At 35.0% G+C, this 22,777-nt stretch overlaps 2 protein-coding genes across 3 annotated transcripts in view; one reads left to right on the top strand and one right to left on the bottom strand.

Moving 5' to 3' along the window:
* LOC136797912 (DNA ligase 1-like) overlaps window positions 1–22,777 on the bottom strand; it is a 48,269-nt gene that overhangs the window by 5,980 nt on the left and 19,512 nt on the right. For both annotated transcript variants that reach the window (XM_067054495.1, XM_067054494.1), the window contains exons 19-23: window positions 22,685–22,760; window positions 22,101–22,183; window positions 1,358–1,510; window positions 925–1,059; window positions 18–80 (exon numbers count right to left, since the gene is read on the bottom strand). In XM_067054495.1, the coding sequence (XP_066910596.1) occupies window positions 18–80; window positions 925–1,059; window positions 1,358–1,510; window positions 22,101–22,183; window positions 22,685–22,760 (510 nt within the window). The remainder of the gene's footprint in view (window positions 1–17; window positions 81–924; window positions 1,060–1,357; window positions 1,511–22,100; window positions 22,184–22,684; window positions 22,761–22,777) is intronic.
* LOC136797913 (kinase D-interacting substrate of 220 kDa B-like) lies at window positions 5,160–21,190 on the top strand. The gene is made up of 5 exons (XM_067054496.1): window positions 5,160–5,205; window positions 17,256–17,369; window positions 17,748–18,457; window positions 18,842–18,965; window positions 19,235–21,190. The coding sequence occupies exons 2-5, from the start codon at window positions 17,259–17,261 to the stop codon at window positions 20,174–20,176; spliced, it is 1,887 nt and encodes a 628-aa protein (XP_066910597.1). The 5' UTR covers window positions 5,160–5,205; window positions 17,256–17,258; the 3' UTR covers window positions 20,177–21,190.

The raw sequence follows: 22,777 nt of genomic DNA, 5'->3' as shown, positions 1-22,777 counted from the left end.
TTATAAGCTAGACTTACAATTCCGACTGATGCTTTGTGGACGGGTGAAATTGATAAATCGGCTGCTCGCACTTCCCAAACCTAAAAGATGTGAAAAACAATAGAACTTAAAAATCTTAGGTCATTTCAAATAATACATGAAATTCATCAAAATCAGTCTTGTCTCAATTCTAAAATTCTGGCAAACTCAAACCCAGTCTTTCAGTTCGTTTTTTTTTTTAGATTCTAATATTTTGCTCACGAAACGATTGTATCACGTCCATCAGTTAAAGCAACTGTGGTGCAAGTGGCTCTAGGTAAGAGATTCGAGTTCTTGTTCCGCTTATAAAAGATAAGCATTTCAACATGTCATAAGGAATCTGAGATGATTTTAATTGTTGCAGGTTAGTCACAGGCTGGATTGATAAACCTTTTCTCAAAATTTGTTCTATTAAAGGTTTTATTTTGACATAAGGGTTCCCGTTTCATATCAGGCACAGATTTCATATCAGGACAGTGTCTTTCTATTGTTATATTATGCTGATATAAGCAAAAAAATGTTTTTCTTTTCCTCTTTCTGACCAATCTTGCTCCACATTCCGTGTCAATCCAATGTGAAAAAAATTGTGAATTATAATTGATGAGTAAGCAAACGATATCACTCTTCTTTAAAAACAAAACCTTTAAGCTACTACAGTCAACTCACTCTAATTCGAGCCTCTGTTATTCGAATCTCTCTGTAATTCTAACTAGATATTGGGCCCTACAGCTGGAAAATTACTCTCTGTAATTCGAATCTTTTTCTTGTTCAAAGAAAATTTTTGGTCCCATGAAGATCGAATTAGAAAGAGGCAACTATACCAACCAATCAGGTGTTGTGAAAATGACGCAATGTTAGAAGACATTGCAGAGGTACATATCCTAAATAACCAAAAAAAGGATTTACCTGGACAGCATCGAACCAATGATCTGGTCTGACGCTTTCACCAAACCGGTAATAAGCTTTCGGTTTCTCAATGATGTGTGGTTTAAAGAACTCGTTGTGTTTCGCTAAATCGTCATCTGAAAAACCGGTACCAGCCTGGAAACGAAATAATGAATATCTTTTATCATGAGCTATCGTACCCAATATGTGTTGACCTAGATGAATGGACGTTCATTTCCCAAATTAACCGTAGCACAATATTGACAATCGAACTCAGACCTCCACCACAAATGGGCGAATGAACGTTTACGATATTTCGTGGAATTTTTACGATGTGTCTGTATTCTTTATAATACAGTTCACGCTCTCTAATTCAATTTTCAAGGGGAATTGGATTTTCATCGAATAATGGAGCATATCGAATAGTAGGGAAACAGTGAAAATCTTTCCTCACCTTACAAATTGATTGATATTCTTCATTCTCTTCATCATAACAAGCTAACAAAAATCCGCCATATTTGCCAGTTCGTTTACCGCTACCATGGAAACCACCAATCACCACAAGATCAAGAGTGTCACCAACGCCCTCCAAATAATCTTTCTTCAGCTGAAAACGAAGCAAAGGTGAAATTTTTTAGACGATTTTAATCACTGATCTCTAGCTTCTTGACTGGATCTGGCTTTTCATTTAAAAGAAAACGTGTTATGTTTAACAGTGGATTAGTCTACCATCTTGTAATTCTAATCTGGTTGTCAATAGGCCATTTCACAGTCGAAATGGATCATGGTTAATCAGGACTGATTGCGCCCCGATAACGGTTTCCTGTTGGTTAGACGCAAAAATCTTCAAATTTTTTCAAAATTTTGGACCAATAGAAGTCGTCATTAGCGCGCAGTGGTCCTGATTACCCATTACGCTTTGCGACTGTGAAATGGCCTATAGCCTCGAATAATTTGAAATTCAAACGTTCAAAAATCTAGTAGAAAACAGAAAATAACATGGGAACTAGTCGATCATAATGTGGAAACACTTCCACGGGAAATCGGTGAGTAGTTAGCCCTATCTAGTGTGTAAAGGAATATGATGTCTATGGTTTGATTTGGATCAGAACTCGCAATCGCCTAATGGTTATTTCTCTTCGAATGAGTCTCATTTTGTTCTTTGGCGAGTTTCATCCACTGAAACAAACAAAGCCAAGTGGTACACTTATTGTAGCACTAACCAATAGCAGTGTAAATGCATCGAGAGTGCTAGATCTACTTTTCCTTTGATACTTGTGATGATTTTAGCACTGTTTGACGGCTTTTTTGCGGATAGTATTTTCAAAACTCCGATTAAAGATGCTGGTTATAGCTTGCTGCAGGGTTTGTAAAAGTCAGCGGTTTCATCTCTGCGCAAATTGCACAAAAGAAAGACTATTGCATAGAATTGCCGTCAATATTTCGTTTAGATCTTGAAATGTACTGCAAGAATTTCAAAAGTTAATAGTGGAGTCAAATTCTACCCGCGAAAACCTCACCCAGAAAGTTCAAAACCTTTAAAGGGAATATACAATAAATTGAATTCGAGATTATAATTGTTTGGTTTTTAATTCGTAAAGGGAATATACCTTATTTCACATTATCTTGTCAATTCGAATGGGTGTAAATGAAAAATGTTCGGGTAAAGAATGAGTGTTTTTCTGAGGAGGAAGACATAAAAACTTGGAGTTTTTATTCACAGTCCTTAATTTTTGCATGGAGCAGATGTCATATACGTCCATAGTTTCTCGTATTGCAACTCACGGACTCCAGATTAAAGGATATTGGAAGATTAGAAAACGTGGGATTGCAAGTCCGAAAGGTAAATAAAATACTATCATTTACTCATCAAGAAAATTTGTTGTACATTATTACGTGTCTGACGACATTCGTGTACATTTAATCCTACCTTATCGGGGAAAAAAATGTCGGGGGAAAGTGACGAAAATTTTGAGCAGGTGACGAAATTTCCCCCCAACGAATTTTTTCCCCAATATTCTATCACCCGACCAAAACTTTTACCCGATTTTTCTATCCCCGACCAAAACTTTTACCTAATTTCTTAAACACCAACCAAAATTAAAATCTAAATTTTTTACACCTTTATTAACCGAAATTAGTGCTTTAAACGCCGAATTACCAGATCTTTTTTCGAGCTACAGTATGTGGCCCCCATAACGGCGATCAAATTTGAAATTTCTCTCAAATCTAGGGGAAAAGAGATTTTTACAAAAATTTTTGCTGCATGAAAACCTTTAACATCTCTACTTTATTTCCTGGAAGTTCTTTTTCAAAATTTTAAATTTCAACAATATTTTTCAATCGCTTAAAGATAGGTAGCTTTTTTCTAATGGCCCCCAAAACGGAGGTTTGAAATTTTAGTGATTTCTCGAGATATCTTTAAGATATAAATACAAAATTTTGACCATAGTTTTGAGATGTGATTTAGAGGGTTTTGGGCATAAATTTATTTGATAAAATTTTTACAGTATACCCCTGGTTGTCAAAATGCAGGTTTGGGGCCCCCAAAACGGAGGTGTAGTTAAAATCAAATTATTAAGCCCGGTGGTAATAGGGGGAAAAACTATGAACATAATTGTGTTTTCCCTTAAATTTACGACCCGATGGATGTAAAATTTATGATTTTTATGAAATATTTCAAGATTTTCGATATTGCAAAGTCCAAACTGAAAATTTAGAAATTTTCAAAATTACAATTTTGATTTAACAACGTCTTAATCAAGTTTTTGAAAACAAATCTCTTTTGAAAATAGTTCCATTCATGTATGGAATAAGCTGTGAAAATTTTAGAAAAAAAGCTTAACTGAAACTGAAAATATTAAGCTTTAAAGATATTTTTCTCCTATATTTTGCAAAAAAATGACAGAATTTGCCGTTTTTGCTGATTCAGCGAAAATTTTTATATAAAATGTCAATTTTTTGTTATAAACTATTAACTCAAGGTGATAGGAATAGAATTCCAAGATTTTTTGCTTTTTCTCATATTTAGAATTTTCGGTTTTGTCAATGCTGATTCTAGGGCTCCAAAATACTGGTTGACCTTCAAGATGCTATATCTTTTACCCAGCCTCTAAAGTCACAGATGTATTTGCATTTTCTGAACGGCATTAGGTGTAGAAAGTTTCCTATACCCCGTTTTAATAACTTATTTTCAATATCCAAGGAGCTAGAGTGAGTTAATTTTTATCTAATTTTGGTGTTAAAATATTTCCTTTAGACGCAAATATGTTATTTTGAATCCGTCTCAAACCAGCAAAAACATGCTCATTTTTAAGTATAACCATCATTCTTTCAAAATAAACAAAAATCGTTTAATTCTGATAAATCTGCAAGTCAGAATCTTCATTTTAATGAAAACCTCCGTTTTGGGGGCCGTCTCCGTTTTGGTGGCCATATACTGTAGTGAAGGAAACCATTTCTTTTGGATAGTTTAGCTGGGTGAAAGTGACTAAATTGTAAATTTCGTCGGGAAAAGTGACGAATTTGAAATTTTGGTCGGGGGAAAGTGACGAAAATGCCTCTAGGTGACGAAATTTTTCCCCGACGAAAAAAAAAAACCCGACTAAATAAAACTCCGACATTTTTTTCCCCGATAAAGTATTTGCAAATCCTTACTTCCATTGAGCTACGAAACACCCAGTTTTCGGGCTAGTAAAAATCAGGCTTTCTATTTTTCACACAAAGAAATTAATGAAGACTGCGCCAATAGCTAAACCTGTAATTTACGAACAAGAAAAACATGGGTGTAATTGCGGCCGATGTCAGAACATCAAAACCCCGTTTTCTAACCAGGACCTAGGGAAAGAGACAGGGGTGTACAAGGATCGATAGAGGGGTGTACATGGAGTGATATAGACCATGGAGTATGGAGGTGTTAAGTGAAAGATAAAGCGGTGTATATGGAAAGAGACAGTGGTCCACAAGCCAACGAAAATAAATCAGGGCTCGAAATAATGGAACGGAAAAGGGGTATCGAGGGGAATGTACAGGGATATACAGAAAACGAGAATTCTGAAACTTCGAATTTGTTGCAAAAATATGATATTTACATGAAAGATGCAAGAAAACCAGCATTTTTTCCCTTTTCTTTACTTTCATCGCACATAAACAAACAGAATACAAAACAGATGCAAGTTATTTGGCAAATATGAACAGTGCAAAAAAGTGATTGACAGTGTTCAGTTATAAAAGGAGAGACAACCTGTGCAATTTTTAACATTTGTATAAAGAGAAGCAAGGAGAAAGTACTGGCGGAACTATGTAAGTTGATAATATTTAAAAAAAAAAGGAAAGATACAAGATACATAGTATCAAATAAATGGACAGAAAACTTTGATTTGGGTGGGTACCCCTCCTATTGGGTTATAAACAGTTAGCCTAACCTGTGAGGTTTGTTCGCCCGTATTTTTTTGTGATAAACAAAGAGGAATGAATCCATATAGTCACTTTCGGTCGTGGTTGTGGACGGCAAAATTTGTCGTCCTTTATGAAATTTGTCGTTCTTTTTGTCTATTTTTAGTAATACAGGATTTGTTAGATAAACCTCCTCAATTTTGGTAATATATATTGTAATATATACTTTGGTAATATCGAGGTATTTAACAGCAGAAGTATTTTTTATTAATTTGTTTCTTAAATCCAGGCTCAACATTGGTCTTAATTTGTGATTGCATTTTTGAGACTCAGTGTTCTTATAAAAATATTCTTATAAAAAATGAGTGTAACTATTTTAAGACCTTGTCAGAGTCGTTCAAGTCTCAAACCTTTGAAGAGAACAACCCTGTGTCACAGATGACTCACTGGGACCCCAACCACACTGGAAAGTTTGGCAACAATTTCATCCCCGGTGGGAAAAAACCCTGTAATTTAGCCCCAAAGGGATGACTGATTTCATCCCTACTCGAAATTCCATGTTTAAAAATTACACTCCAAAACCATCCCAGCTGGATTTTTAAACCTTGGAACAATATGATTTCTATCCCCATTGGGATTTAATAGGAATTTTTATCCCAACTGAGGAAAAAGTTCCACCAGGGCTGTGAGACAGGGGTGTAAGAGATAAATACTAAAGGACTCAAACCGAGAGAAATAGTTGTTGCTAATTTTATTCTATTATAATCTTTCAAAGTTAGATTTTAGTAATTATGCTTGTGGACACCACACAGTGCCGTAGCAACTGGGGAGGCTATGCCCCCCAATAATTTTTTCAAAAATGGTTATTATGCAAAATGCAAAGTTTTTCTTGTTTTTTCTTGAAAGCATTTTGTTTTGAGTGCATTTCAAGCAATCTAGAGCTTAAATTTTCAAAATTTCCCCCATCGGGCCAAACCATGGTTGGCCCTCGCGGTGTCACTAAACTTCAGCCCCCCAATAAGAAAATGCTTCCTACGGCACTGCCACATATGGTAGGAAAAGAGGGTGCACACATTTTAAAGCTTTTGTTTTTTTAAATAAGAGTGATATCGTTTGCTTATTCATTATTTTTGATTTACAAGCTTTTTGATATTGAATTGACACGGATGTGGAGCAAGAATGGTCAGAAAGAGAAAAAAGAAAAACAGTTATTTGCTTATATCAGCATAATATAACAATAGGCAGACACTGTCCTGATACGAAATATGTCTGCTATGAAACGGGAACACTTATGTAAAAATAGACTTCAGCCCAAGTCAAAATTAACAATAAAGTGAACTCAAAAACCGAAATGCTAATTATGAACCACGAAACCACAAAAAGAAGTTCCCTTTTTTAAAGCTGAAGCAACTGCCGTTCAAAGCTGACTTCGGACTACATGTTTTTTATAAGAGCCTTCGGATCTCCTAAATTTTTTGAGTTACATGCCTAAAAATGTTCTTAAATGTGTTTGACCATCGAACCTTTATGTTCTTATATTTTGTTCTTATAAAAAACGTGTATCTGTTGTGTACAAAGAAAATATGGGGAGATGCAAGAGACGAAGTGAGTCAAAAAGTGTTGATTTTAAAATGGTATTATGAAGAGATTACAAATTGTTTGTGTGATATTTGTTGACTGAGAAATCGTCATCAAACGCATCAATAATAAAATAAATACATTTTCTATTTCTTATTAAAAAGATTACCGAGAAATGATTTCAGATTATTACTCGCTTTAGACCCGATTCTCTTAAAGTATAGTCTCCATAAACGCAAAGACTTTCAAGTTAAGGAGATTTCGAGTATGGAGTAAGGCATTGTTAATTAAAGCTTGTCCGAGGTAAGGAGAGAATGCCAGAATCATCTTATATCTGTCATATTTGAACCCTTATAAATGGAATCGAGTTCCTTATACGGTTTGATAAAGGTCTGCGATTCAGAATAGACTCCTTATAATTCAAACTCACTATAATTCGAACAAATTTACGTTTCATGCGAGAGTTCGAGCTGCAGAGAGAGGATGTTTGTCTTTCAGTGTCTGAAAGTTTTTGTTTAAGGGCTACTTAGACTAAACAATATATTGACGAACAATATTCGACAATATGGTTTACGGACCTTTATGTACGAAGTAAACAACATGTCTATCAAAAAAAGGAATTTTCTTTCTGTAAATAATCCCCCTATATTGTTGGCATATTGCAAATCGAGCTGAAAATATATTGCGAACACCTTTTCAATCTACTCCTGGCACTCAGGAAAATATTGTCAATATATTGCCTGAAAATTTATTGTGTAGTGTATGTAGCCCTTAAACCCTCTAGTTGTCAAACCAACTTTTGAGAATCGCATTCCTAAAAGTAAATCATGTCTTTATCAGGCATGTCATAATCTCTTTGTCAAACATTGAGGAGGGGTTGAAGTTTGTACCTTTCTAAAAAGGAACCATCTATGACGTAATGTTTGTTTGCCTTGTAATGATTAACCTTTCACAGTTTTAGCTAGTGAGTGACAAATACATGAGTTTTAATAATTAAACAACATTTTTCTTGGGCTTTCTTCATTTCTTGTGGTATGCTTGCTGTCTTGAATGTGCATTTCTGGAGAAAGCAGAACTACTACCTTTGGCTTAAAAAGCGGAACCTCTACACTAGCCTTTCAGCTACAGAGTGACACTTCAATAGTCAAACAGTATTGTTCTTAGCTTTCTTCAAATTTCTCCTGGAATGTTGAAAGGAGAAAGTGAAACCTATGCTTTAGAGTTTTTTTGTGCAATTTCTATCGATTCTAACTAAAGATGGTGAACGTCAGTTTGCTTTACATACAGTTATGCTTGAATGAAAAATATTTTTACGAAATCAAACCATGTGTCTGTCAGATGTTTCAGAGGGTACAATAAAGTGCTGAAATTATTTATAAAATCCCCCCCCCTTGTTTGACGATTTCGAGGAGCCAATTCATACTAACAAAGTCTTTGTGCGGGAGCTTCATTCTTAAAACTATACTACAAATAGAGGATAATAACTAATCTTCATCTTAGAGGTCATCCTTGACTAGAAACATTTGCTAGAAAAATTTCAGAGCTCCTGCAGCATGTGTCAGACTGGTTAGTGAAGTGAGATTTATGTGAGATTTATGTTAGAACGTCCAAATTTTTAAGTATTCTGACGTTCTTAACTTTTAGGGTTTTAAGTCCAAGAATATTTTAGGGCGATTTTCCCCAATCCATCATGAATTGAAAACACCATTCTTATAAAAAGAAAAGCGTATAGAAGGTTGGAAAGCTGTCAGGAGAAGGGTGAGGAGTATTAGTGACAGCTAACGTACCAGTCACACGCGATCGAAAGGGGATCAAAAAAAAAGAGAAAAGGCGAAAATTAATCAACATTTCATTGTAAAAAAATGAATTTATATATCATGAAAACGTTTCTAATTTTGGATTTTTTCTGAGAAGAAAGGACAGTTTTTTTGAATGTGTGTGTGAGTCAACCAAGCCATAGATATTGAATTGGGGAATCAGTTTTTGATTTTTTGAATTTTTTGACCGTTTAGTGATGAAAAGATTCAAGATGGTTGTTGTAATAAGGGATCCATTGAAATAAACGAAGATATGATTTTAAATGTGACTTCTTTATAGGCACCACTAGCGGAAACAAAATAGACTCAATTTTTAACAGTTATATTAAATTGGCTTAAATATGATTTTTAATACTGTAAATTTGAAAATCTTGACAAACTCAAGAAAAGCCTTTATGAAGAGGGCAACGGCAGCCTAGGATGTATAAGATGAGGCTATTTCTCTTATTCGGATTATACTTCATATATACTTACAATAGGGGCAATAAATTAGAGTAAATTTGGTTTTATAAATAAATAAAATAAATAATTGAAAACAATAACCGCTAGTGGCACTAGACTGTAGCTAGCAGCAAGTGACAATGAGTCTAACCTAGGGTCTAACGAAAATGACCGATTGAAAAAGAATGTAATAGCACAACTAAGTAGTTGCGCCGGGCTGTAAAGAAACAGAAACTTGAAAATTTCATAAAAACTCAATAAAATTTATTAAAAAAAAAAATTAATTAAGAAACATTAATTATTGCTAACTCTTGAACGAGAGTTAGTCAGTTCAATATCATTTGTATTCAGTTCTCTACTCCAAATGGAACGGGATCCACGAATACATAACAAAGACGATCTCAACAAGCTGAATGATATTTTTGATCGAATAAACGAAATTGATTCATGGAGACGTACACCACGTTTTTCAGCAAGCATCACGGCTAATCTTTTGTAGAATGTTTGGCATTCACGTCCCATACCTCCGTTTGTAGAAAATACTAATGGGGTGAAGGTACCATTTTCGACACTGTTCACACGTTCATTGTAATGTCTCTTTTTCTCGTTTTCGTTTCTTTGGAAGCACTTGCTGAGCTCCAAACCCCTGTACCTTCGAGCGCTTAGGTCAAAGACCCTAATATCAAAAAATGCTCTTTGGCCAGGTGTCCAGAACCCAGTTGCGCTAACGTCAAGTCGTGCTCCTTCGGACGTATTTATATGAGGCTATTTTTCTGCGTTTTTTTTGTGGACTTTAAAACCACCAGAAAAAATAGTATTCTGTCTGCATATGTTTTGAACAAAGATCGAAAACATGAGAATCCTCAATAGTGGTCAAATTGGTATAATGTCCCATTTAACAAACAATCTACGACAATTGTTGATGAGTTTGAACTATTGCCAATATTTTGAGCCACTTAAAAATCAAAACAAATGCTATAAAATGGTACCTTATGACAAAATCAAAACAAAAAAAGAGGCAGCGGCCACTCAAATTAGAAATTGTTGATATTAGGCCAGCTCTTGCGTTGCGACGAAAAACACGTCAGCAGAAAATCGTCAATTGACGTCAGAAACGCCCTTTTGTTTAGACGTTCTATATTTTAAATTATTTCCTTTGTAAGTGATGAATTGAATTGTTTTGTTTCGACATCAGAACTTTTGAGTTTTGGTTTTCATGGATTGAAATACACGCTTTTTTTTTTATAAGAATACACTTTATAAGAATGTCCATGATGAAAATGGCCAAAAAACTAAGAATATGCTAAGAATATCACCATCATGAAATTTTGCTACTAAAGCTAAGAATGCCATTTTAAGAGCATTTTTAATTATAAATTATCAATTATCCCCAAGTTAGGCTCACTCCTTTTACAAAAGTGCTATTTTATGCTTGAGACGTGTGTGCTAAATGTTAAATCTAGTATGAATTAGGATCCTAACCTAAGAATGTGCTGTAAGAATATTTTAGGATGATTTTCCCAAAAAAGTTAAGAATATCCATGATGAAATGGATTTACACCATTCTTATAAAAAAAAAGCGTGTAGGTTTAAAAAATTCATGAAATTTGTCAAACCTAGCGAATTATAATCCCTATGTACTGTGTAAATATGTAATAGTGCACACTTATCGTGAATAGACTTTAGGTAAATCTTAAAATATCAGTGAATTGCAGAGACAATCTTAAACTTCTTTTGTCACTACCTGCGACACCGCGGTAGTCGGGATAGCTATGGTAACCCGGTCGGGGTAGCTATGGTAACCCTTAAATTCTTTTAAGAAAGAAGACCTTAATAGCCACAATGCCGGACAAAAGGTTGTAGACAAATGAAATTTCAGTGAAAAATGATTAGAAATAGAGCAAAATGACTCTTCAATGTGTTTGAAAGGGGATGGAAGTTAAGAAAAACACTTTTGAAGTCGTTGCATTGCTTTTGAATTGCTTTTGAGGGAACCACAAGCAAAAAATCAGCGTTTTGATACTGGTGTAAGCCAGTTAATGCAAAAAGATAGGCAGTCCCAAATAAAAAACTGTGTCATAGTCCTCTTTTTATGCGAAGAGATTTGTGCAGTGTAAAAGATATTTGAAGAATTCTTAAAATCCAAAGAGGTGCTGTTAAAATCAACAAAAAATTACCTTAACCCTATTCGGCCTAGGGGGGGGGGCTCTTTCTGTTCGGACGTCAAACTATTGGTAATAGCTCCTGAAATAATAGAGCTTTTGCCTTGAAATTTTCTGTAAATTCCTAACTTTTATTTAGCTTCAGAATAAAAAAAATTTGACACCTAAAAATTTTCACACCTTGAGTATGATGACATTTCTGACAGTAAGGTGTCACAAAAATTGACACTTTTCCAATACAAATTTATTTTTAATGTCTAATATATCGTTTAAACCGTAATTTATTGAATATTTAGGATAAAATAAGCATTTTAAACTCAGACAACTTTTTTCTAAAGCTTTTGTTAGAATACAATAGCTATTTATAAGAACAAAGGAAATTTTCGGTTTTTGCTCACCTTGGGCATGATGAGTGACGTCATCAAAAAATTTTTTTGTCAAAAGTTACCTTACGTGACAAAGATCTTGTGTGCCAAATTTCACCCAAAAAGACCAACTAGATCAAAAGTTAAGGGGTGGTACAGGAAAAGCCCCCCCTAGTTCTGAACCGCCCCTAAAAGCCTAGGTTGAATAGGGTTAAGGGGAAGTCAAAATTTGCGAGGATTGACAGAATTCTACAAAACGCAACAAAATGTTTGCATCTTGACTCATTTAGACTAAAATTATCATTGTGGAGTACCCAGAGGGTTGAAGAATTGTTTTAAAAAGGATGTGGAAAGTATTTGAAAAATATTTAAGGAATGTTTGTACATGAAGGTATCAAGAGGATTTAAGTGACAGGAGCGTTGGCAGTGAAAATCTCTTTTATCACCTATAGACCTTTTCATAAATTACGTCACGAACATCACTTGCCTCGTTTTGAAATTATTGCCATGGTGATTAACTCCCAGCGGATTTTATTTAAACTACTTTCTTTTCATAAAAAAATCATTTAATGTCTCAAGGGACATAATCACCATAGTGATTGTTTGAAAACGAGGCAAGTGATGTTCGTGACGTAATTTATGAAAAGGTCTATTCAATTGGATCTTTGTAGATGTCACTTTGGTTTAGATCTGACTTTTCTTTTTCTAAATTTGACCAAATTTTTAAAAAGAAGGGTTAGATATTTTGTAAATGTTGGAAACGTAGAGTTTAGAGTTTTACAATTTTTGACGATCGTGGTACCTTAAGGGAACTATTTTTTGCGGGAACTAATTTTTGCGGTTCGCAGTTCAAGATTTAATATTTAATATTTGCGGGAACTTAATTTTTCGCATTTGAAAAATTTTGCGGGAACTTAATTTTACGGTTTGGGCCTAAATCCGCAAAAACCGCAAAATTTAGTTCCCGCAAAAATTAGTTCCCTTAAGGTATATGATTTTAGCAGATATATTGAATCTTTTAATTTGTGACAAAATCGGAAATGTAAGAGTTTAAGAAGAATAAAATAAATTTAGCTTCGGGTAAGAAAATGACACATATAGAGTGATTGAGGTCAGGTTGCTTAAATTTAATCTAACATAAATGGAAAGTTTATAAATCTTATTGTTAGCTGTTCGTTGATTGAAATGTTCGTTGATTGAAATAATTTTTGTAAGAATAATCTCATAAGAACAGCTAAGACTAGACAGACACAAACACAAATAGTTAGAGATTTAAATAGTCGAATACCTAAGTAAATAACTCTTGCCAGTAAAACCTAGGAAGCGAGTTAGGTCATACTGTCAAAAAATTATAAAAGACGAACTTCCAAACTAGCTAAAAATTATGACATAGTTCTTAGGGAAAACTTTGTTTAGGGGTCAATTTTCATTACATTGTCAACATTTAATCACAAACAGATAAACACGAACATAAAAAAGGAGATTTTTGACAGAATTGTCAGGACTGTGAAAGGGACACGTAAAAAATACCTAAATGCGAGGAGAAATGGTAGAGGAGCTAATTTAGCCGGCATTAACAACAAGTAATTGTTTATACGATTCTTTTGATTTAACAGCAGTTTAAGAACAGTTTAGAGGTCTAGAATGACAAAAGGGGCTAAAAGTAGTGAAAATCAGGTATAAAGGCAAACCTACCATCTCTAGTTCTTTTCCTAAAAATAAGAACAGGATAGGGTCAATTTGAGGTTTAGAGGGCCAAAAGAGTAAGACCTGAGCCTCGACGTACACGATGAAAATATTTTAAAACAAAAAAAGGTCACATAATTAAGTCAAATGACTCTTACGAAGGCTCCCTATCTGAGGCAAGCTTAAAAGGAAGGATTGTCAATTTACTGGTAATATAACAAAATGTTTTAATCTCTCTTCTTTTGATATTTTGTTACCTCATAATGGAAAAAACACTTGAAAAATGAAAGTTTATCAAAATGGTTTTTTCATGGCTTGGTTTACATTAGGGAAAATCTAACTCTATAAAATGATTTAACAAAAGCATCTATAAAATTATGGAAACAGAAGGACTCATCTCCAGAGAGATATTTACGGCTCTTAAAGGTAAGGGTTTTTCAAGAAAGAAAAAGCACCGTGAAAGCACCGTAAAAGTAGCGTTTTATAGTAAATTAGATCAAATAAACTTGTGCCGCTTAAAGAAACTTTTGCTTCAAAAAGGTGAGAGGCCTGAACCACAGTCCTCGTTTTCGGGGATTGGCGGGTTCAACCTAAATTTTTCAGAATTGCGCGGAAGGGTATTCTATAATTCCTCTCTAATGGGAAATTGGCCCACTCCTTTTAGAGCTTTAACGTAAACATTCATCAACTTGGCATCGGAATACTAGATAATCTGTAATTCAGACTAAATACCGCAGCATGCTAGAAAAGAAAGTGATAACCACAATGTCACAAGGTTACTTACAAACTTAAATGCCTCGAAAATGAACTAAAACTTTTATTTCAAAAACATACAAAATTTTGTTGATTTTAAAACCCTATTTACACTAAAGAGGTATTGACGCGATGTGAATCAGCAAACAATAGAAGCCTCTTACCCAATCGGAAATAGTTCTTTTTATGTCATCTTTGTTTATCCAACTCGAGTGGTCATTGCACAAAAGAACATTCTATAGAAATTAATGTCTTGTGAACTGATATTTTCTCGCCTCATTTTGAAATTTATGTTTTCGTTAGTCGGACGGTTGGTTGTTTTGCGATAGTAATTTTGACAAGATCACTTTTTGTACTAAAGGTGTTGTAATTTTTTTGTTCGGTGTATAAAACGAGTCAAAAATTTACCATTCTGTTTTAGGTCTAATAGCATTTAAACTGCTTGTAACTTTGGATTTTTATCGGATAGGTATTATTGATTGGTTAGCTTTGTTGCTTCATGCTGGATTATGATCTTACATTGAATTTTTATCTGTTTTCGTAAACGTTGTCTGTCGTCCGAAAGTCGCTTTATACAGTTGACGCTCTCAAAATCGATTTTCAAGGGGATTGGATTTTCATCTCTAATAGAAGAGCGTCCTTTACGAGAGTTTCTTGTTGACGGTGACTTTCAAAATTATCGAATTATGGAATGTATGGAATAGTAAAAAGTCAAATTTTAGAAAACCTTTAACTGTAGTTTCTTGTTTTCGATAATATTCAAAGATGATGTCATTTTTATCGCATATCTACCACAATTTGAATTTACCATGAAATATTTTGCTATTTTTTCTTGTCTAACTTCATTCAAACGTAAAAAAAATAATCAAATTTCAGAAAGTTTACGGTAATCTTTTGAGGAATTACTAATTCTTAGACAAACGCAAAGAGTCAGTTTCAGATCAAAAGATTCAACTGATGAAGCTTTATATTCCATGATTTTGGCAAGTTTTGAAAGAGTTGTAGTTCGTGCACTGGCATTGAATTTTGATATGTTAGTCGACATTCAGTCGAGTCAGTAGGTCAAGATAATGAGAGGGTTAGGTGGCGAGAAATGCCTTTCACAGCAAAGAATCGTTGTATTTTATAAAGTTCAATTTTCATGAACCTATCCGAGAAAAGCTAGAGTGTTTTAGAGGACATCATTCAACGTCTCTCCTACCATTTGCTTACACAGCATTTTTAAAACAAAAGAAAGAACATCGTTCTCCCATTTCACAGCACAAAGTTAAAGGGCATTCTCTTTAAAAGACATCATTTAACGTATCTCCTATCATTTGCTTACACAGCATTTTTAAAACAAAAGAAAGAACATCGTTCTCCCATTTCACAGCACAAAGTTAAAGGGCATTCTCTTTAAAAGACATCATTTAACGTATCTCCTATCATTTGCTTACACAGCATTTTTAAAACAAAAGAAAGAACATTGTTCTCCCATTTCACAGCACAAAGTTAAAGGGCATTCTCTTCAAAAGACATCATTTAACGTATCTCCTACCATTTGCTTACACAGCATTTTTAAAACAAAAGAAAGAACATTGTTCTCACATTTCACAGCACAAAGTTAAAGGGCATTCTCTTCAAAAGACATCATTTAACGTATCTCCTACCATTTGCTTACACAGCATTTTTAAAACAAAAGAAAGAACATTGTTCTCCCATTTCACAGCACAAAGTTAAAGGGCATTCTCTTCAAAAGACATCATTTAACGTATCTCCTACCATTTGCTTACACAGCATTTTTAAAACAAAAGAAAGAACATTGTTCTCACATTTCACAGCACAAAGTTAAAGGGCATTCTCTTCAAAAGACATCATTTAACGTATCTCCTACCATTTGCTTACACAGCATTTTTAAACACAAAAAAGAACATGTTCTCACATTTCACAGCACAAAGTTAAAGGGCATTCTCTTCAAAAGACATCATTCAACGTCTCTCCTACCATTTGCTTACACAGCATTTTTTAAACAAAAGAAAGAATAACTTTATCCACTTCCCGCACCACTCGCATAAATTTTGAGGAATTCTGCTTTATCAGTACATGGGCCTCAGCGAGCCATTTTGAGTGAGGGGGCCAACATTTTGGAAAACAATGTCGGCCACCATGGTTGGGCAACGAAGCAAATTTTTCACTTTTTACACCCTCAAAACACTTTAAAACGATATCTAATTGGGGAGAATAGTAGTTTTTGTGGTTTGATTTGATCTCAAACCAGCTTAAAATAGTAACTCTTAAAAACGTATGACATGGTCTACCAAAAAATGGAGGGGCCATGGACCCCCCGCCCCCCCCCCGTTGACGGAGCCCATGCAGTATAAAAGGTTTGCCTCTAATATGCATCCATCTTTAACTTATTTTGCTTGTTTTCCGCACACGTCGAAACATTACGTCATTAAAATCATGAATTGATGCTAGATCCTATCTATCAGACAGGGCCTTTTTAATGAAGGAACCAAAACAGTACACGTTTTTTATAAGAACAAACTATATAAGAACATAAGGCTTCGATAGCCAAAATGTTAAGAACAAGTTAAGAACATTTTAAGGCTTTGCAGACATCGACTTTCATAGGAAAATATGGACAAAAATACTCAAAAAATGGCGAAAATAAGAACATGTTAAGAACATTTTTAGGCTTTAAAATTAAAAAGTTAAGAACATTCCAAGGCTTCAAAAATTTTGGATGTTTTTATAAAAAAACGAGTAGTTTTCGTTCTCAAACAGGTTTAAACTCCTCCTCTTACGAAGCCGTGAGAGATCCGAAGACTGGCTCTGTTTGAAGACGGATTAGATGAGACTTTAAATAGTATTTAATTAGGGAAGTTTGAGTGTATATAAAGTATAAGTGTCAGTAGGTAGTCAAACATCAAGTCAACAGAATGACTATTATCCTCAGTATAGATAAATATTGAATATATTTTGGTCCAAAGCAATAGATATTTTTTTCAATATTTTCTCAAGGGATACGAGTGATGAGTTAAAGAAATGGTCTTGTCAATAAATATCTCGTAAGCCTCATTTGACCAAATCATCCATGCATACCTAAGAGAAATACCAAGAACCTGAAATCCCAAATCTCCTCATTTCTACTTTCTCATTATTTCTTCTTTTAGAAAATGTCTAGACCAAACTCAACAGTACTTCATCACGCAATAGCAACGGGCGATTTAGAGACCCTTCAAAGCCTCTTAAAACAAGGTGTTGTGGACGCTGACACGAGACTACAGGTAAACCCGATTTCCCCGATTTTCACTTGATTTCACCGATTAAAGAGATCGTTATAGTTTTGTAAAGTCATCCTCCACATGTGGAAAACTGTCATTATTTGAAGATGCGATAGCTAACTGAAAACCTATATCATCTTATCCGAATCTTTAAAAAATAAGCCTCTCAAACTTTCGGTGTCTCCTGGCCAACTATTTCTGTAATTTGATTATATGACTAACAAACTCAAAATAAGTTTTCTCGCTTTCACTGTTCAGTGTTCGATAGAGTACACTTCGATCCCTAATTTAAAATATTTGATATCTGTGATAATAAAAGGTTGTACAGGTATGATTTGGGGAAAAATTTGAATAATTCAACCCGTTGTTTCTTTATCTTAGGTTGACGAAGAGATTCTAGAGACGGCAAGTCGTAAAAGTTACACGTCCATTCGAAGCTATCGACAACAAAGTATGGCTAACGAAAACATTGCCGAAGAAAATGAAAGCGAACTCACAACAATTGATGACCAGGAGGAAGAGAACAAATCTAGTGAAACTGGAAATCATGATAACACATCCAGCAGTACATCCAGTGAACTTGAAACTGACGAATTTAAATCCAGTGAACTGAGAAGCGAGAATATTGAATCCACTGAAATAGATTTGGAGTTTAAAACGGCATCCATTGAAATTGACGATGAAGAAAAAGACAGTGAAAATGAAATTGAAAAAATTATGGAAGAATGCCAACACGAGGCTGAAATCGAAAACGTAGTTCCAGAAGAAGAGACCCCTATTGAAGATAGATACCTTAAAGCACAACCCATTGTGGGTATATCTACACCTCAAGACGAGGCTGAAATAATAGTCCAAGATGATTTGGTAGAAGACCGACTGCAGCCTGTGCTCCAACGATTGCGAGAGCCAGACATGGAAAGCTGTCAAAGCGGCTCATCGACACCCTTATTGAACAATAACAGAGGATCACTCGCCGATGTGATTGACTTGAAACTGAGAGACGATAATGAGGGTTTGTTTGAGCGAGCGCCTTCGATGAGAGTAAATCCGATGAGTGAAGAAGGAGGTGCACCAAAGAAGTTGATTCCAAGGTTCGAACCATTTCTTCTTTTAACTTCTTTCTTGTAGACTTCTCAGTTATAATTTCAATTCCTTGTGAACTTCTCAGTTATAACTCTGTGACTTGAAATCTCTCCATTACTTGAGTACATCTATCGCCTATTGCATCTTCTTCAGCTCCATATTCTTATAATTGGCTTTCTACAAGGCAAACTCTTCATAATTCGAACATTTCGTGTTCTTTTGAGCGTCTAAGTTAGAGTTACAAACCAAAAATAACAATGCTATATCGCGATCCAAACTAGATATCTAAGATTTAATTTTTTTAAAGATTGGTACTGTTTAAAGTTCCTGGTAAGGCTAAACTTCATTTTTGAAGATCAATCTTTGAAAAAGGATGTTCTATTTTGACATAGGTTGAAAAGGAAGATCTCGTTGAAGTTCAACAAGAAACCAAAAAGAGACCTCTTGGATGAAGATGATGATGACGACTTGATTTATGAGAATCTGGTCAAAACAAAGAACGTCGATGACGCACAGGTGAGTGGTATTGAGAGTTGCCAGGTGGTCTTTCATGGAGTGACTTTTTGGCTGAATGTTCTTGTTTTGGTGTTTTTTTTTTGCTATTTGATCAGAGAGTTTCTCATTTCGTTGATTTTTTAAGGAAAATGTCATTGGGTGGACCCCAATACTTACTAGCAAAAAGTCCCTTTTAAGTTGTCCTTTTTCGATACATTCAGACTTACTGTGTGCTTGCCCGAGCTACTGAATCAACTGTATCTCTAAAATCTGATTATTTTGAATTTCAGCTTGACGAAAATTTCGAAGGTGTGGCTTTCTTCGAAGCAGTCCGTGACGGTATGGATATGATAGTCCAAACATTGTTGGAAACCAGCGATAATTACCAACTCAACATGTTGGATGAGAACGGATTCACACCGGCAATGAATGCCGCATGGCACGGACAAGCAGACTGCTTACAAATCTTAATCAAGCACGGTGCGAATACAGACCTCCGAACGGCTACCGGCTGTACCGCAGCACATTTTGCCGCCGGACAAGGTAATGCAGAATGCCTTCAACTCCTGATCGACGATGATAAAGATCAGATAGATATTAAAACAAAATTCGGAGCAACGCCCTTGATTTTATCCGCCAAGGGCGGCCATAACGAATGTATGGAGATTCTCCTTGATGCAGGTGCGGATGCAAACGTTCAGTACCGGGGAAAACAGAATGCGGTACTGTTCGCAGCCGGAAACGGACATTATGAATGTCTCGAAACACTAATCGAGCATGAAGTTAATCTGAATCAAACTAATTCCCAAAAAGTAACGCCCTTAATGAGGGCGGTCCAACAAGGTCATAATACGTGTGTGGTGTTACTTACCGATAAGGGCGCCGATATTAATCTGCAAGATGCGATCGGGCGGTCCGCCCTACATTTCGCAGTCGAATATAACAACTCGAAGGGACTTAAATTGTTGTTACAACAGGGTGCAAATGTGGATTTAAAAACGAAAGGTGGTTCGAAGCCGCTCGATTATGCTGAGCGTTTTCAAAACACTCGCCTTGGAGAAATGATTGAAAATCATATTAACAAGCTCAGGGAAGAAGTCGAAAAGGAAAAAGAAATTGAAGTACAAAAACAAATCGTCGAAGAGAAAGAGAACAAAGTTTCCTGTCTAAGTTTCAAACATATATTTAGGCGCCGAAGTCGCAAAAATTCGGACGTTCAAAAAGCTGTATAACAAATAGAGGGGACCAATCTATATAGTATAGCAATATTGCAACGTAATATCTTGTATGTGATGGAAGGAGATTTGCTTTCTGTGGCCCTTATGAGGGAAAAATGTTCTCGAGATGGGCACCAATAGGCGTTGAACCGAAACATCAAGCTGCTTTGATAAACACAAATCTCACAAACAAAAAAGATAGTAAGACCATGTTCCGACGTTACGGTTCCGTTCCGCTCCGAAACGAAACAGTTCCGAAACAAGTTTGAACATCGAAATTCGAAACGTCAAAAAGAAGACTTTACACAGTAAAACAGATCGAAACGGTTTCACTCCACTAATCGGAACGGAACTGCTCCATTTTCTTGCTCCGAAACGTTCCTAAACTAATATGAACACTCTCGATCCGTAACGAAAATTACACTAGAGCGAAACGGAACCGTAATGGCTGAACAGGGTCTAAGCAATCAAATATTGAAAAGATAGTCCTTTGAAATTGGCAATGATGTAAAAAAGGAGAGAATCGTTTTCTGATGATATCTTATCATAAACTTGAGAGCACTTGTAGTAAAGAAAACAAGGTGAGCGGATGTTCGGCGTCGAAAGATAAACAACAAACACTGTGATAATCGTTCCATAAAAGAGGGTGATACCTTATCATATGCCAAAGAACACATTGAATCCTAATATGAGATTGAATTACCTCATAACTCGTGTATATAATACCAAACATTGAATAATATGGATATAACAGGATCTTTGCTATGTTGTAACGCTCTGAACATTAGAGTAGTTTGTAGTGATATAATACGGATAAAATAAGATCTTTGCTATGTTGTAACGCTCTGAACATTAGAGTAGTTGTAATGGCATCTTAACAACTCGTTACTAGGCTATTTTGCGAATAATTTTAATTAAACTTTTATTATGGAGGGCTCCAATTCGTTTTTAAAAGAGCGAAATTATTACCTTATATTATATTATATGTGTATATTCTTAATTCTATGAAAATAATCTTAAAATTTCTAGTATCCAAGAAGAAAAAAATCTCATGGGCCCCGGCGACCAGTTTGAAGTAAGGGGGGAAATATTGGAAAAATGGTGGGCGATGAAGAAAGTTTTTTGATTTTTGCACCTTCTAAACACCCAAAAACGCTATTTAATTAGATAAAACAGGGCTCTTCACTTAGCTTAAACTAGTCTGTAAAAAAGTGAGGGGGGACTGTACCCTCCCCATCATGTATCTCAGTCTTAACTCTTTTCTAATCTTGCACGTAAAATAGGTTTTTTGAAACCTGGACATTCCATAGCTTAATGATCTGTTACACACGACAGATTAGCATAAAGAGAGCTTTGACCTTCATTCGACAGGATATTGATATACAAGGTGTCAAAAATTAATCCGATATAGAAAATTTTAAAGATTTTCACAGGTTTTTAATCTCTCGAGTACGAAGTTTCAGTTTTTCTAAAAGGTTACATAAATAAGACATGACTCCAGGAGCGTTTTAACGCTCTTTTTAATAAAAAAACATAAGGCCTCAAGGTCAAGAAATTAAAAAGAAAATTCTTAGGCTTTGCAGACTATGAAAAATGCAATTTTTAAGGAAATCAGACAAAAATATACTCCCACGAAATGATGAAAATTAGAACTAAATTCCCAAAAGGCTAAAAAAACACCTCAACGCTTTAAAAAAATTTTCGATGTTCTTATGAGAATATCTTTAACTAGTTCCCTGTTCAGCACTCATTTCTTTGGCATTTTTGAAAATCCTTTGACACTATCCTCAAAATAGCACTCAGAATGCAGATCCCACGAAATCCAAATTTTCAAAGACGGTGTGTAACGATACTTTCCTCTGACATTTCGGCTCCCTCACTTCAAGTCTTAAGCTTAAAAAAAAACAAATATACCTGGACAAAAATGAGAAATTAATACCTTTAACCAATTATGAGAACGTTTTGCGATTTCATAAGTAGCATCCACTTCTAACGTTTTGACCATCAAACCCTCACAGTTTCCTGAAAGAGGTTTTCAGTGTAAGCAGAGTCTAAGAATTTTTACAGTACATGTTTCCTATAGTTGTTAAAGGAGAACACGAACACAATAGACCTTTTCATAAATTACGTCACAAACATCACTTGCCTCGTATTCAAACAATTACCATGGTGATATGTCTCTTGAGACATGAAATGATTTTTTTATGAATAGGAAGTACTTTAGATAAAATCCGCTTGGAGTTAATCACCATTGCAACAATTTCAAATCGAGGCAAGTGATGTTCGTGACGTAATTTATGAAAAAGTCTATTCAAAATTAATAAAATGCGGGTAAGTCTTTTCTAAAACCGAGTAAACAGTTTTTCATTAACTTCAACCGCTTAAGGTCCATCGACCATTTCCTGCTCGAAAATTACTCAAAATACTTTATTCTTCTGAAGTAAATGTGATTGAGCCAAGAAAGTTTATCAAGTGAATCATAATTTTATAGGTAAATAACAACAAATTATGAGTTTTGCAAACCTTGAATAGATTCTTCGAGGAACTCTGATATTTCATCTGTATCCGACGACGTCTTCGCTTTGGCGAAAACAAATTCCTGTAGAAAAACAAAGA

This window comes from Clytia hemisphaerica, unplaced genomic scaffold (genome assembly GCF_902728285.1).
Source record: "Clytia hemisphaerica strain Z4C2 unplaced genomic scaffold, Clytia hemisphaerica genome assembly, whole genome shotgun sequence".
NCBI classification, from domain to species: domain Eukaryota; kingdom Metazoa; phylum Cnidaria; class Hydrozoa; order Leptothecata; family Clytiidae; genus Clytia; species Clytia hemisphaerica.
This window is presented reverse-complemented; position numbering and strand designations above follow the sequence as displayed.